General features: G+C 41.6%; 1 protein-coding gene across 9 annotated transcripts in view; it reads right to left on the bottom strand.

The window, feature by feature from the left end:
- The window catches only part of JAKMIP1 (janus kinase and microtubule interacting protein 1), a 343,790-nt gene that overhangs the window by 81,640 nt on the left and 245,045 nt on the right, over nt 1-17,105 (bottom strand). For 6 of the 9 annotated variants that reach the window (XM_073610357.1, XM_073610340.1, XM_073610326.1 and 3 more), the window contains exons 15-17: nt 13,273-13,314; nt 13,074-13,127; nt 1,387-1,452 (exon numbers count right to left, since the gene is read on the bottom strand). In XM_073610357.1, coding sequence (XP_073466458.1) covers nt 1,387-1,452; nt 13,074-13,127; nt 13,273-13,314 — 162 coding nt within the window. The remainder of the gene's footprint in view (nt 1-1,386; nt 1,453-13,073; nt 13,128-13,272; nt 13,315-17,105) is intronic. The other 3 variants (XM_073610383.1, XM_073610378.1, XM_073610371.1) reach the window with 1 other exon arrangement.

Raw genomic sequence — 17,105 nt, forward strand, 5'->3', positions numbered from 1 at the left:
AGCTGAAGAAAAATTTGCCTTACTTGCAACACACTGAATTTAATTAACTGATGGAATGATTATTCTCATATCATATGGCAATTTAAAATATCATTTGAGATATTCATAATCTAAAGCAGTCTTTCTCAATGAGTGTTCTTTGGAATTCTTAGGCCGGACATAGACGACACACGAGCAAGGTAGCTAGAGGAATCCTCAACCTGGGACATTGTAATTTGAACACAGGTCTCTGCTGTTAGAATACACTGGTCAGCGGATGCCGCCGCAGATCAAGAGAAGTTTTCTAACATTTGCATTTGACTTCCACTGAACCAGCTGAATTTCGATTCATTTATGGCCAGCTTTAGGGATCCTCCTGAGGATGCTAGAGGTTCCTAGCAGTACGCAATGGTAAACTGAACTCCAACCTTCACTGCAAAGGAACACTTCTACGCTGACCAATTATTTTAGGGGACACCAGAATTTTTACTGTTTACATGTCTATTCAGTTATTCGTATTCATTTATTGTCAAGGTTATTACTAAAAATGTACAGAGGCGGAATGTGTCAACAAATTACTGCAAAAGCTGTTAAATAGGTCTAAGACACCATATTGTTTTTTTCTTATATTTAAAACATTAAAGAATTTAGTGATTGCCCTAATATTTCGTTAACTGTAGATATAATTATTTTCAGCAGAGGTTCCTCAAGACCTAAAAGAAATCTGAGGGTTCCTCCGGGAAAAAAAAGTTGAGAAAAGCTAGTCTAATGATATTGTATCCCATATATACTGTATATAATACATGTATAGCTTAGGAGAAATTCAAGCAAGGCAAAAGTCATTAGGAAATTAACATAATGGGTCCACTATGTTTTTAGTCTAAACTTAAGAAACTCTTTTTAATGTTAGGGGAACCATGTTATACTATCAGCAGCATTGACATTGAAGGGTGGATTCAGATTTTTTAGCTTATTACCCAAATGGTTCATCCAAAAACAAGATATGAACTAAATTGGGTTTAGGTCCAAATCCAGAGACCTTGCGCAAAGTTAGGCCGTACCCTTATTTTCTTTGCTGGCCAGTATTCAAACTTTTATACGGTGAGTTCTACTGGAGATGAGTCCTGCTTTCTGAAGGAGGATACACTGCAGAACTGTGCTGGAAAGCTACACAGCTGGTGCACAATACTGAGATACTTTCCCATGCATCTCCTGTTGTTGGTAATGTGACTTCAGTTTGCGTGGCCACTGCAAGGTATACACAAGAAAACCTGAAACAGTGAGTACTCTATCCTACATCCTTGCAGAGACAGCTTATTGGCCATCGTTAGGTCTGGATTTTATGTTTTGCCTCTGTTTCAACTTTAAGCCTCATTTAACTCTAATAATACTGTGATAATTACAAACCTTTTCACAGAGAGATAACACAGTACCCGCTTGAATTACTGCAACCTGTTCTTCATTCCGCAAATTCTGGAAAAAAAAAAAAAAGATGAAAGAAAGAAAGCTGATCAACTCACACTCATTTCCATCCCTAGATTCCCTACTAATCATACTACTATACTTTCTCTAGATTTCAAAAGTCGAAGTCGTGATTTTAATTTTGCAAAGTTTACTATTAAGCGTGAACTATTGTTACAGAAGTTGCAAGAAATTTCTAAACGGAAAACCAAATTTTCACAAAACTATAAAAGAAACATTCACTTATTAAATGGAATAGGTTTCCCACCATTTCAGTTGGATGTGAAAAACCCCTTTAATTAAGGGAACTGTGAGGGGAAATTAAAAAAAAAAGACAATTCCCCCCATTTTATGACCTGTTGACCCTACAGATCTGTTTTTTTTTTTTCATTTCTTTTACCAGACCAGGCTGTCCAGCAAAAGTAGCAGTTAAAGGGGTTGGAACAAAGGTTTACAAAGGTCAGTTTTTATCCATATGATTTAAACATTTTTTTTCCCCAAAAATTCCTGTAATTGCTTTAAAAGTGTTAGCTGGACTTCTAGACTTTATTTTGTTTGTCATTTACTGAGTACAAAAGAATAAAGAGAATAATTTCCTCTCTTGCTGCCAGATTGGTACTTGAAGTTTAATGGGAAACCTACTCTTCCTGGAGTATCGAACTCTTGAGTTCCCCTGCAACTCTACTAGTTCTCTCCAAGAGACCTCCACGTCACTGCTAAGCCCCATAATAACTTGAAGGTCAGCAGGAGGAATCAGTAAGTGCTACAGGTGGTGAACCAGGACAGCAACACTAACAGAAGTCAGTTTCCCAACTTTAGAGAACCATTTCTTGGTAATGGAGCAGAATAAGTATTCTTTCTTTCTTTTTTATTTTACAGGTACCTTAATTGTTTTCCCAATGTGATAGAGTCTATTTAAAAGGTAAAGTGGATAATCAATGAATCTGCTGGCAAGATAAACAGGTAATAAAATAATGTAACAGTAGGGAAACGGTAACTCAAGATACTGTATATCTAGTAGTAGGTAGTCACATTCAACTGGACTAGTTCTGTAATGATGAAGATGTTTCATTGCTTGTCCAGGCAAGTTCTTCTGTTCTAATGAATGTAAAGAAAATACTACTACTAGATATATCATGACATGGATAAATGAGAACCTTCACAGGCATATACAGCAGAAGAACTGCCGTGTTAAAGTGGTTCTAAAGGGAGAAGATTTTTTACCTTCATGCATTCTATGCATAAAGATAAAAAACCTTCTGGGTGCAACCCCTCCCCCCTTTATACTTACATGAACCCCATCTTGATCCAGTGCATGAAAGCAGCAGCTCTCCCCGGTTTCTCTCTCCTCATTGGCTCATACAGCAGTGGGAGGCATTGGCTCCTATTGCTGTGAGTCACAGCCAATGAGGAGAGAGCAATGTCCATTCATATGACAGCGCTCGGGAGCAAGCCTGCTCGAGTGCCCCCATAACGAGAGGCGTGCTATTGGGGGCACTCGGTTGGGGGGAGGAGCCAGGACTGCCGACTGGGGACCCAAAAAGAATATTGATATTCTGTCTCTATCATTTAAAATACACCTATGATAAAAATGATAGACTCTTTATTTCTTTGTACGTGGGCAAACTTACAAAATCTGCAGGGGATCATAGAATTACTTTCCCCACTGTGTATATATTTCTTTAAGATTTTGCCAATAGTTTATCTTTAAAAGCCCATCATGAGCGTTAACGTATATTAACATGCATTGCATTAACCACTTGCCGACCGCCTCACGCCGATATATGTCGGCAGAATGGCACGGGCAGACAGAATCACGTACCCATACGTGATCTGCTTCCCGCGGGCGGGGGGACCCCCCCCCCCAGTGCCTGAGGCGGTTGGCTTGTGACTGGAAGCGATGAGAGGTGAGGGGGAGACCATTCGTTCGTGGCCCCCCCTCGCGATCGCTCCCAGCCAATGAGAATCTTCCTTTGCTGCTGTATGCTAAACAGCAGCAAAGGAAATGATGTCATCTCTCCTCGGCTCGGTATTTTCCGTTCCAGCGCAGAGGAGAGAAGACATCACTGTGAGTGTAAAACACAAACACACACAGGAGAACATGCCAGGCACACATTACACCCCCGATCCCCCCCAATCACCCCTCCCTGTCACACTGACACCAAGCAGTTTTTTTTTTTTTTTCTGATTACTGCACGGTGTCAGTTTGTGACAGTTACTGTGGTAGGGCAGTTACTGTTAGCCCTCTTTAGGTCTAGGGTACCCCACTAACACCCCACTAATAAAATTTTAACCCCTTGATCACCCCGTCGCCAGTGTCGCTAAGCGATCATTTTTCTGATCGCTGTATTAGTGTCGCTGGTGACGCTAGTTAGGGAGGTAAATATTTAGGTTCGCCGTCAGCATTTTATAGCGACAGGGACCCCCATATACTATCTAATAAATGTTTTAACCCCTTGATTGCCCCCTAGTTAACCCTTTCACCACTGATCACTGTATAACTATTACGGGTGACGCTGGTTAGTTCGTTTATTTTTTATAGTGTCAGGGCACCCGCCGTTTATTACCGAATAAAGGTTTAGCCCCCTGATCGCCCGGCGGTGATATGCGTCGCCCCAGGCAGCGTCAGATTAGCGTCAGTAGCGCTAACACCCACGCATGCAGCATACGCCTCCCTTAGTGGTATAGTATCTGAACGGATCAATATCTGATCCGATCAGATCTATACTAGCGTCCCCAGCAGTTTAGGTATCCTAAAAACGCAGTGTTAGCGGGATCAGCCCAGATACCTGCTAGCACCTGCGTTTTGCCCCTCCGCCCGGCCCAGCCCACCCAAGTGCAGTATCGATCGATCACTGTCACTTACAAAACACTAAACGCATAACTGCAGCATTCGCAGAGTCAGGCCTGATCCCTGCGATCGCTAACAGTTTTTTTGGTAGCGTTTTGGTGAACTGGCAAACACTAGCCCCAAGCAGCGCCAGGTTAGCGCCAGTACCGCTAACACCCACGCACGCACCGTACACCTCCCTTAGTGGTATAGTATCTGAACGGATCAATATCTGATCCGATCAGATCTATACTAGCATCCCCAGCAGTTTAGGGTTCCCAAAAACGCAGTGTTAGCGGGATCAGCCCAGATACCTGCTAGCACCTGCGTTTTGCCCCTCCGCCTGGCCCAGCCCAGCCCACCCAAGTGCAGTATCGATCGATCACTGTCACTTACAAAACACTAAACGCATAACTGCAACGGTCGCAGAGTCAGGCCTGATCCCTGCGATCGCTAACAGTTTTTTTAGGTAGCGTTTTGGTGAACTGGCAAGCGCCAGCGGCCTAGTACACCACGGTCATAGTCAAACCAGCACTGCAGTAACACTTGGTGACGTGGCGAGTCCCATAAGTGCAGTTCAAGCTGGTGAGGTGGCAAGCACAAGTAGTGTCCCGCTGCCACCAAGAAGAAGACAAACAGGCCCGTCGTGCCCATAATGCCCTTCCTGCTGCATTCGCCAATCCTAATTGGGAACCCACCACTTCTGCAGCACCCGTACTTCCCCCATCACATCCCCAACCAAATGCAGTCGGCTGCATGAGAGGCATTTTTATGTCCTCCCGAGTACCCCTACGCAGCGAACCCCCCCAAAAAAGATGTCGTGTCTGCAGCAAGCGCGGATATAGGCGTGACACCCGCTATTATTGTCCCTCCTGTCCTGACAATCCTGGTCTTTGCATTGGTGAATGTTTTGAACGCTACCATTCACTAGTTGCGTATTAGCGTAGGGTACAGCATTGCACAGACTAGGCACACTTTCACAGGGTCTCCCAAGATGCCATCGCATTTTGAGAGACCCGAACCTGGAACCGGTTACAGTTATAAAAGTTAGTTACAAAAAAAAGTGTAAAAAAAAAAAAAAACACAAACAAAAATATAAAATAAAAAAAAATAGTTGTTTTATTGTTCTCTCTCTCTATTGTTCTGCTCTTTTTTACTGTATTCTATTCTGCAATGTTTTATTGTTATTATGTTTTATCATGTTTGCTTTTCAGGTATGCAATTTTTTATACTTTACCGTTTACTATGCTTTATTGTTAACCATTTTTTTGTCTTCAGGTACGTCATTCACGATTTTGAGTGGTTATACCAGAATGTTGCCTGCAGGTTTAGGTATCATCTTGGTATCATTCTTTTCAGCCAGCGGTCGGCTTTCATGTAAAAGCAATCCTGTCGGCTAATTAGCCTCTAGACTGCTTTTACAAGCAGTGGGAGGGAATGCCCCCCCTCCCCTACCGTCTTCCGTGTTTTTCTCTGGCTCTCCTGTCTCAACAGGGAACCTGAGAATGCAGCCGGTGACTCAGCCAGCTGACCATAGAGCTGATCAGAGACCAGAGTGGCTCCAAACATCTCTATGGCCTAAGAAACCGGAAGCTACGAGCATTTTATGACTTCGATTTCGCTGGATGTAAACAGCGCCATTGAGAAATTGGGGAAGCATTTTATCACACCGATCTTGGTGTGGTCAGATGCTTTGAGGGCAGAGGAGAAATCTAGGGTCTAATAGACCCCAATTTTTTCAAAAAAGAGTACCTGTCATTACCTATTGCTATCATAGGGGATATTTACATTCCCTGAGATAACAATAAAAATGATTTAAAAAAAAAATGAAAGGAACAGTTTAAAAATAAGATAAAAAAGCAAAAAAAAAATAATGAAAAAAAAAAAAAAAAGCACCCCTGTCCCCCCCCTGTTCTCGCGCTAAGGCGAACGCAAGCGTCGGTCTGGCGTCAAATGTAAACAGCAATTGCACCATGCATGTGAGGTATCACTGCGAAGGTCAGATCGAGGGCAGTAATTTTAGCAGTAGACCTCCTCTGTAAATCTAAAGTGGTAACCTGTAAAGGCTTTTAAAGGCTTTTAAAAATGTATTTTGTTGCCACTGCACGTTTGTGCGCAATTTTAAAGCATGTCATGTTTGGTATCCATGTACTCGGCCTAAGATCATCTTTTTTATTTCATCAAACATTTGGGCAATATAGTGTGTTTTAGTGCATTAAAATTTAAAAAAGTGTGTTTTTTCCCCAAAAAGAAAAATCGCTGCGCAAATACTGTGTAAAAAAAAAAAATGAAACACCCACCATTTTAATCTGTAGGGCATTTGCTTTAAAAAAATATATAATGTTTGGGGGTTCAAAGTAATTTTCTTGCAAAAAAAAAAATAATTTTTTCATGTAAACAAAAAGTGTCAGAAAGGGCTTTGTCTTCAAGTGGTTAGAAGAGTGGGTGATGTGTGACATAAGCTTCTAAATGTTGTGCATAAAATGCCAGGACAGTTCAAAACCCCCCCAAATGACCCCATTTTGGAAAGTAGACACCCCAAGCTATTTGCTGAGAGGCATGTCGAGTCCATGGAATATTTTATATTGTGACACAAGTTGCGGGAAAGAGACAAATTTTTTTTTTTGCACAAAGTTGTCACTAAATGATATATTGCTCAAACATGCCATGGGAATATGTGAAATTACACCCCAAAATACATTTTATTGCTTCTCCTGAGTATGGGGATACCACATGTGTGAGACTTTTTTGGAGCCTAGCCTCGTACGGGACCCAAAACCAAGCACCGCCTTCAGGCTTTCTAAGGTCGTAAATTTTTGATTTCACTCTTCACTGCCTATCACAATTTCGGAGGCCATGGAATGCCCAAATGACCCCATTTTGGAAAGTAGACACCCCAAGCTATTTGCTGAGTGGTATAGTGAGTATTTTGCAGACCTCACTTTTTGTCACAAAGTTTTGAAAATTGAAAAAAAAATTTTTTTTTCTTGTCTTTCTTCATTTTCAAAAACAAATGAGAGCTGCAAAATACTCACCATGCCTCTCAGCAAATAGCTTGGGGTGTCTACTTTCCAAAATGTGGTCATTTGGGGGGGGGTTTGTGCCACCGTGAAGAGTGAAATCAAAAATTTACACCCTTAGAAATCCTGAAGGCGGTGATTGGTTTTCAGGGCCCCGTACGCGGCTAGGCTCCCAAAAAGTCCCACACATGTGGTATCCCCGTACTCAGGAGAAGCAGCTGAATATATTTTGGAGTGCAATTCCACATATGCCCATGGCCTGTGTGAGCAATATATCATTTAGTGACAACTTTTTGTAATTTTTTTTTTTTTTTTGTCATTATTCAATCACTTGGGACAAAAAAAAATAATATTCAATGGGCTCAACATGCCTCTCAGCAATTTCCTTGGGGTGTCTACTTTCCAAAATGGGGTCATTTGTGAGGGTTTTGTACTGCCCTGCCATTTTAGTACCTCAAGAAATGACATACCTAGTTTGTAGGCGCTATAACTTTTGCGCAAACCAATAAATATACACTTATTGACATTTTTTTTACCAAAGACATGTGGCCGAATACATTTTGGCCTAAATGTATGACTAAAATTGAGTTTATTGGATTTTTTTTTATAACAAAAGGGAGAAAATATCATTTTTTTTTCAAAATTTTCGGTCTTTTTCCGTTTATAGCGCAAAAAATAAAAACGGCAGAGGTGATTAAATACCATCAAAAGAAAGCTCTATTTGTGGGAAGAAAAGGACGCAAATTTTGTTTGGATACAGCATTGCATGACCACGCAATTAGCAGTTAAAGCGACGCAGTGCCAAATTGTAAAAAGTGCTCTGGCCAGGAAGGGGGTAAATCCTTCCGGGGCTGAAGTGGTTAAAAAACATGAACCATTTCTGGCAGCACACCACACCTTTGTGCGTTGCATTGCAAAACATGTCCATCGTCAAGGCACGTTGCACTAATACATGTAACATGCATTATGAAAACATGCATGTTACTGCAAGTGATATTGCAAATGGGCCCTAAGACTGCAATGGGTAGAGGTTAAATGTGGAATAGTGTACCACTATAAAAAAAATGTGACCATTATATACTGGGGCATTTTTCATTCATCAGAGAGGGGGATACCTGTTTGTACATTGGATGTTTATTGATCTCATCTTTTATAAAGCTTGTATTATTTCTATACTGGTGTGCAACTATAAACATTTGGTTAATGCTATATGCTGGTTTCAGTAGTTCTTTTTGTAAATATTTTATTATAACTTTTCATGCGACAACACTGAAGAAATGACACTTTGCTACAATGTAAAGTAGTGAGTGTACAGCTTGTAGAACAGTGTAAATTTGCTGTTCCCTCAAAATAACTCAACACACAGCCATTAATGTCTAAACCACTGGCAACAAAAGTGAGTATGTCCAAATTGTGCCCAAAGTGTCAATATTTTGTGTGGCCACAATTATTTTCCAGCACTGCCTTAACCCTCTGGGCATGGCGTTCCCCAGAGCTTCACAGGTTGCCACTGGAGTCCTCTTCCACTCCTCCATGACGACATCACGGAGCTGTTGGATGTTAGAGACCTTGTGCTCCTCCACCTTTTGTTTGAGGATGCCCCACAGATGCTCAATAGGGTTTAGGTCTAGAGACATGCTTGGCCAGTCCATCACTTTTACCCTCAGCTTCTTTAGCAAGGCAGTGGTCATCGTGGAGTGGGGTTTGGGGTCATTATGTTGGAATACTGCCCTGCGGCCCAGTCTCCAAAGGGATCATGCTCTGCTTCAGTGTCACAGTACATGTTGGCATTCATGATTCCCTCAATGAACTGTAGCTCCCCAGTGTCGGCAGTACTCCCACCACCATGCTTGACTTTAGGCAAGACACATTTGTCTTTGTACTCCTCTCCTTGTTGCCGCCAAACACGCTTGACACCATCTGAACCAAATAAGTTTATCTTGGTCTCATCAGACCACAGGACATGGTTCCAGTAATCCATGTCCTTATGCCGCGTACACATGGGCGGACTTTCTGATGGTCTAGGTCTGGCGGACTTTGACGGACTTTCTGATGGACTTTCCGAACGAACAGACTTGCCTACACACGATCAACCAAAGTCCGACGGATTCGTGCTTGATGACGCAAGACCGGACTAAAACAAGGAAGTTCATAGCCAGTAGCCAATAGCTGCCCTAGCGGTTTTTGTCCGTCGGACTAGCATACAGACAAGTGGACTTTTCGACAGGACTCGAGTCCGTCGGAAAGATTTGAAACGTGTTTCATTTCTAGGTCCGTTGAACTTTTGGGAAAAAAAGGTCAGCTGGAGCCCACACACGATCTAATTATCTGACAGACTCCGGTCCGCCGGACCAAGTCTGCCATAAAGTCCGCTCGTGTGTACGCGGCATTAGTCTGCTTGTCTTCAGCAAACTGTTTTCAGGCTTTCTTATGCATCATCTTTAGAAGAGGCTTCCTTCTGGGACGACAGCCATGCAGACAAATTTGATGCAGTGTGCAGCGTATGGTCTGAGCACTGACAGGCTGACCCCCTCACCCCTTCAACCTCTACAGCACTCATACATCTATTTCCCATCCTTTGGTCGACCATGGCGAGGCCTGCTCTGAGTGGAACTTGACTTTTTAAACCGCTGTATGGTCTTGGCCACCGTGCTGCAGTTCAGTTTCAGGGTCTTGGCAATCTCCTTATAGCCTAGGCCATCTTTATGTACAGCAAGAAGTCTTTTTTTCAGATCCTCAGAGAGTTCTTTGCCATGAGGTGCCATGTTGAACTTCCAGTGACCAGTATGAGAGAGAGAGAGAGCGATAACACCAAATTTAACACACCTGCTCCCTATTCACAGCTGAGACTTTGTAACGCTATCGAGTAACATGACATCGGGGATGGAAAATGGCTAATTGGGCCCAATTTGGACATTTTCAGTTAGGGGTGTACTGACTTTTGTTGCCAGCTGTGTGTTGAGTTATTTTGAAGGGACAGCAAATTTACACTGTTATACAAGCTGTACACTCACTACTTTACATTGTAGCAAAGGGTCGTTTCTTCAGTGTTGTCACATAAAAAGATATAATAAAATATTTAAAAAAATGTGAGGGGTGTATTCACTTTTGTGAGATACTGTACCTACAGGTTAAGCGAAATATCTTGTTTGGGGAGGGCCATTTCTCACCCCCCCCCCCTTGCTTAAGAAGGCTACAAGTTATAAACCTATGGGCCGGTATTTCCAGAAGCAGTGGGATTGGTACAATGTGAGTTTACTGCTATTAAAGGTGACCTTCAATCTGTGGTCAAATTATCAATTTTCCCAGAGATGAGAGACTATAAGCACATTATGAAACGCAATAATTTTCTATCACATCTTTTCACACTTCTGTACCTTCAAGACTGGTCCCGCTCTAATGCCCAGCCATCTAATGCTAAGTCACAAGTATTTTTAACCTAAATATCACTGGCCTTAATCTATTCTCTTAAGAATATCCTTTTCTTAAAGACGTTCTGTCACAGAGCAAAACAGCCATATGAGAAGTTTGAGATTGGGTTGCTGATGCACCAAAATGGGCTGAAAAAAAAACTGCATTACTGTGCTCTAGGGTATATGTTGGGATGCCATTGAAAATTAATCCCACCATAACAATCTGACAGGTCTATGGTGTATTACTGCAATGCACCACAATGGTTGGTTTTGAATAGTTCCTAAACCTTCCTACTTCTATACTCTATCCTAAATGATCTAAAAAAGAACATTTTTGAAGTTAAAAAAAAGAAGCAGGATTATGGTGATCTAGAAGTAATGCCTGGATGAAAAAAGAAGCACATGACAGGCACACCATGATACTTTTATGAATCCTAAAACCTGGTAAAAATTTTATCAGACCAAGAAACATTTAAATGAGCTTTAAAACAAGCCCTCACTGACACTCTGTAGCTGCAGGCACTGTGGAGTAATTTGTTCTCACATTTCACAGCAGTAACCATTTTACTCTTGGCTCAGCTCTTCTTGCTTTCTCTTCCAGCAATAGCTCAGCAGCCTGCTAGTTTGTTTTTCTCTAATATAAACACAGAGCAGGTGCACAATATGAGGTGTGAGAGTGCTGTAACCCCAATTTGATGACTTCACGGCTTCCCTTGTAAATTTTGAGGATTGAGAATTGCTCCACAGTAATAACATCTACTAAAGGTTAGCGATGGCTTGTTTAAAACTTATTGTACATTAAAGTAACCTCCTTAGGGACGGGGGTAGTAATGTCAGCCAAAAGTCTGTATAGGAAGAAATGTCATACTTCCTCCGTTCAGTTTCCATTCGAGAACCAGAGCTACATGCTGCTCACTGTGGCCTCCGTTCCTCCAAGAGCAGAGTTGCTGGAACTGCTATGCCCGTCCGCCCCTCCCCTCCTTCTGCCCATTCACAGAAGTCTATTATAAGAACTGATCCACAAAATACAAAGGCTTCTGTGAATGGACAGGAGAGGGGAGGGCATAGCTGCTGTGTGTACTTCTCTCCTCTCACAGTCAGAGCATGTCCTCAAAGATTGCAATAAGCCTGTCACATATACAGTAAGTAATAGAGATAAGTCCCAGAGATGACAGGCACCTAATTGGACTTAAAGTGGTTGTAAAGGCAGAAGGTTTTTCATCTTAATGCATTCTTTGCATTAGGATTACAAAACCTTCTGTGTGCAGAAGCCCTCCCAGCCTCAGAGTCCCATCCCTATCCAGCGATGTTGCAGGAAAGACTCGGCCATCTGGGACTCTCCCTCCTGATTGGCTGAGACACAGCAGCGGGACCATTGGCTCCCACTGCTGTCAAAGTCTGTTAGCCATACGGGAGGGGGCAGGGCCAAACCGTGGCTCTGTGTCTGAATGGACACACAGAGCAGCGGCTCGGGTGCCCCATAGCAAGCTTCTTTCGGGGGGGCACTCAACAGGAGGGAGGGGCCAGGAACACCGACGAGGGACCCAAGAAACGGAGGATTTGGGCTGCTCTGCGCAAAATTATTTCGCAGAGTAGGCAAGTATAACATGTTTATAATTTTTAAAGGAAAAAAAAAAAGACTTAAGTAATACCTTAACTCATAGTGTGTCTGCACTTTTCGCACCTTCTGCCGATTCACAGAAGCTTTTGCATTATAAGAACTCATTCACAAAATACAAAGGCTTCTGTGAATGGGCAGCAGAGGGGGAGGGGAGGGCATAGCTTCTGGAGTGTGTCCCCTGGGAGTGCAATAAACGTGTCACATATAAGTAATGGAGATAAGTCCCAGAGATGACATGCACCTAATTTGATGCAACTCATAGTGTGACTGCACGTTTTGCAAAGTTGCTAAATTTCTGGAAATCAGCTTTAGGTCTGCCAATTTCCCTCTTCAGCAGAGGGAAGATTCCATGAACCGGCATTGGATTAGTTAGGTATAAAGGCTCTTCTTTTACTGGAGATTTTGGCTGACATTTCTACCCACTTCAAGGCTCTCTTTAAGGCACCTTGTTAAATATATTAGGCCTAGTGAACTATTATTAGCAAACAGTTCTCTAGTGTTACAATTAGAGGTCACTGCCTCAAGTTCGAGGAACTATTTATGAGGATTTTAAAAAACATGTGTTCATCCAAACGGGTTTGTAAATGCAATTGTTTGAATGTGGAAGGGACAGTAACCAGTAAGGTCCCTGGAGAAGAGACTGACATGACTGGTTCTGAATACCGTGTAACATATTGTTGCCACTTAGCTAAATATGTAAATAAACAGGTTAGTTTAAAAAGTATTTGTCGTTAAAAGTATTCAATTACCCCATTGTCGCCAAGTATATCCAGCTTCTTCATGAGCTCTGAAATGTCCACATCCTGGAAAAGAGTGAAGCCACATAATGAAGAGATAGGAAAGGGGCAACCCATGCCCTGAATCCTTATACACAGTACACAGAGCTTACAGAACATGGAGACACAAGAATGCAACTGGAAGATGGAGATGGTCTTGAAAGATACATACCATGTAGCTACATTCTGAAGGCTCTTTATGTCCCACTGAGGCCTGCAACAGATTGTAGAGCAATCATGGCTGCAGGTCTCCCATCACTCATGAGCTCGAATCACTATTCAAGCATTAATACAGATTGTTCTATGCAATCACACAACATGCTATAACATGGAACACCACGCCACACACTGACTAGGAAAATGCTTTCTGCTGAAAGCAATTGTGCAACAACATGCTTTGAAAAAATAGTTTATATATTTATGCTTTTTAGCTGAAAGACCTGGATGAACTCGTTAAAAGGACTTCTGTTGCTAAAGTGATTGTATACTAATAACGATATGTAATGTAAAGAGAATATTTTATATAGGAATACTTTTTTTGTTTTTTCTCCACTTTTACAGTCCAGGGTGTCTACAAAAGTGACAATGACAAGGTTTTGAGCAAGCTTTTTTTTTTGTTAAGAGGATGTAAAGCCCAATTGTACCAAAGCCCTGCCCCCTTAACCACAGTCCCCCCCCCTTTTTTTTAAATTAGTATATATAAACCATGTTCAAGGGGATTTTAGTCCAGGTAGGGACATTACATGTCCACTTCCTTCAGCAGTGGGTGGGTCCTGAATGCTAAAGAAAACGTTACTTACATAATGAAGAGGTGCCACACTATGCAGTGTTCTCCTGTGCGTGTCTGATGCCCTGGGCCCAGTGCCATTCAGGGGACAGCAGTGGGAAGACATATTACAGTGTAAGCTGTTTTATTTTTTATCATGGTGGGCAATGGATTAAAAAAAGCTTGAATTATTAATACTGTATATTGTTGTATGCTATTTGAATGATTAGGCACCCCTGGCTGTGTGATAAATAATAAACAACCTAGTCTATTAATGATAGATATTTTTGATTTGAAGAAACTATTGTAACTGAAAATAAAATGGATATAATATAGCGCTAGGCAATATGTTAGCTGTTAGGAATACTGTAAATTGAATTACATTGTATTTGTATTAATTTTTAGGAGTATTTACTCTTTTAAGACCTGGTACACACTATTGGTTTTTTTATTCAACCCTGCGGGCTGGACGAAGAAAAAAAAAAAAAAAAAAAGGTCAGCTCCGGTCGGAGCTGCTGTACTAACCATGCAAGGTTGGTTCAGCGGTCTCCCCTGCTGATCTATTGTGTTATGACAGGAGTACGGCCCCGCCAGAACACTCAAATCTTTGCTCTCTGCCATTGGTTGAGAGTGCTAATCGGGCGTCAGTTGGATGCTGGTTTTCCAGCATGCACGTTCGACAGAAGCCAGCCGAATGTCAGACAGACCGACGTACACACGGCCCAAATGTCGCCCGTTTTTTTAACCGGCTGTGGTTTCCCGACATTCGGCCCATGTGTACCCAGCTTGAGGCCTCATGCACACTGGACGTTTTTACAGCTGCTGTTTTTGGCTTCAGCGTAAAAACGCTCTAAGGCCTCACACTGGACGTTATAAAAACACCAGTAGCGTTAGCTGTAGAAAAAGAGTTTTGCAGCGTTTTTGCTGTACCGTTTTTTTAGCTGTTGCATTTTATTTTAGTTTTTTTTTGGCAAAACTATACTCCCACAAAAGCCTACGGCTCAAAAATGCTGATAAATGCCGAATAGTCGCGTTTTTCAGTATTTTTAAGCTTTTATCAGAGTTAGAGCATTTTTACAGTTGAAAAACTCCTCTTAAACCCCACTAGTTCTGGGGGGTTTTTCCAGCCAGAAAACGCCCTTGCCAAAAAACGCTGTTAAAGGCCTATGTGTGCATGGACACATAGGATAACATGCTGGGGAGATAACTGGCTGCAGAAAAAAAATGCTACTGTAAAAATGCTGCAAACTCATTCTGAAGCTACAGTGTTCTACAGCTAACACTTTTGGCGTTTTTATAACGTCCACTGTGCATGAGGCCTTATACAGCTGCCAACAAAAATAAACAAAAAATAGCGTAGCCCTATAGAAAATCCACAATTACATGAGCCATTCTTAAAATCAACAATGATGGACTCCTTTTATAATTATATAGATATATATACATAAACACACACAGTATCTCACAAAAGTGAGTACACCCCTCACATTTTTGTAAGTATTTTGGGAAAACGACGTATGAGTGCTGCCAGCATTGCTGCAGAGGTTGAAGGGGTGGGGGGGTCAGCCTGTCAGTGCTCAGACCGTACGCCACACACAGCAACAAATTGGTCAGCATGGCTGTCATCGCAGAAGGAAGCCTCTACTAAAGATGATGCACAAGAAAGCCTGCAAACAGTTTCCTCAAGACAAGCAGACTAAGGACATAGATTACTGGAACCATGTCCTGTGGTCTGATGAGACCAAGATAAACTTATTTAGTTCAGATGGTGTCAAGCATGTGTGGCGGCAACCAGGTGAGGAGTACAAAGACAAGTGTGTCTTGTCTACAGTCAAGCATGGTGGTGGGAGTGTCATGGTCTGGGGCTGCATGAGTGCTGCCGGCACTGGGGAGCTACAGTTCATTGAGGGAACCATGAATGGCAACATGTACTGTGACATACCGAAGCAGAGCATGATCCCCTCCTTTCGGAGAATGGGCCGCAGTACACATATTGATTGACACACATAATATAGTTGCACTTGCACTTTATGTTTATATAGACACATACATAGTGTTCTAGCACTTGCACTTTACTATTATGCGCTAAAAATATTTAATATGTATTTAATAGAGATAGAATATTGATAGGAAGATGCTGGTACATTTATATACTGGTATATAAAATTAATAGGAGTTCATCATTGTTGATTTTAAGAAAGATTCATGTATTTGTGGATTTTCTATAGAGTTGCACTATTTTTGTTTATTATTCTTACTTCTGATTCACTAGGATTGAGTAGCAGCACTCTCAACTGAAATCCATAATTAGTCAGCAGGTTCTGTGGTGCCAATTCCCCTTTTTTTCCTTTTGTGATCTTATACAGCTACCAACCTGAAGGGTGATGCTTTTCCAATACAGCAGTTAATTCTTTGTGAGGTTGTTATCCTGCCTTCTTACGTAGCTTTAGGCCAATTATAGCTAGACGGAGACCAAAAGGCACCAAGTACCCTCTTAAATTTTTTTATTTAGAAGTCAGTCTACAGTCAGTAATTATTAGAAGTAAAATCTTTTTTATTTATATTTTTAGCAGATGATTGTATCAGTCAATACCCAAATGGTACGGTTTGGAGAATAGGTGCTCTGATTCTCCAAACCTGTAACATTCACATTTTGAGACTCCATCGTTTCAAGAACCCGTCGACTGCTTCCCTTTTGCTTTATGTTCCAAGTGGGCAGTATAGCTGCCTGTCATAGTGCTAGGCCAAGGGAAATGTGAGGAAAGCAGCAAAGGACATTTTGAAATTTGCACATTGTTTTATAGTATTTTGGGCACCCCGGAACCTGGCAAAGGCATCCCAAGGTACATGCAGGCACCGTTAGGTTCCTATTTTGTAGTATTGGAGCTTGTTCAGCACAATCAGTTCTAACTGATTATTTTAAGAGAACCAAACTATCAACTACCTAAGGAGACAAACTATATTTTTTTAAGTGTCATTTTGGGTAATTTACTCAGTCAATGTAACCTAAAATTCTCAGAGCAATATTTGTGATCATTTTTTTCTGATGGTTTTATATATATTTTAAATACATACATATAAATGAAACAGTAATATTCTATGTAATATTTAATGATTATACATTTGATAATGATGCATTTTTGTAGCGGTCAGTTGTGTTGAAATGCATTACCTGGCTGTTTAGAACACCACAGTCTCTAACACTGTAGCTCTATCTACATGCACAAGCCAGAGGCAGC

The sequence above is a fragment of the Aquarana catesbeiana genome, linkage group LG01 (genome assembly GCF_042186555.1).
Source record: "Aquarana catesbeiana isolate 2022-GZ linkage group LG01, ASM4218655v1, whole genome shotgun sequence".
NCBI classification, from domain to species: Eukaryota; Metazoa; Chordata; class Amphibia; order Anura; family Ranidae; genus Aquarana; species Aquarana catesbeiana.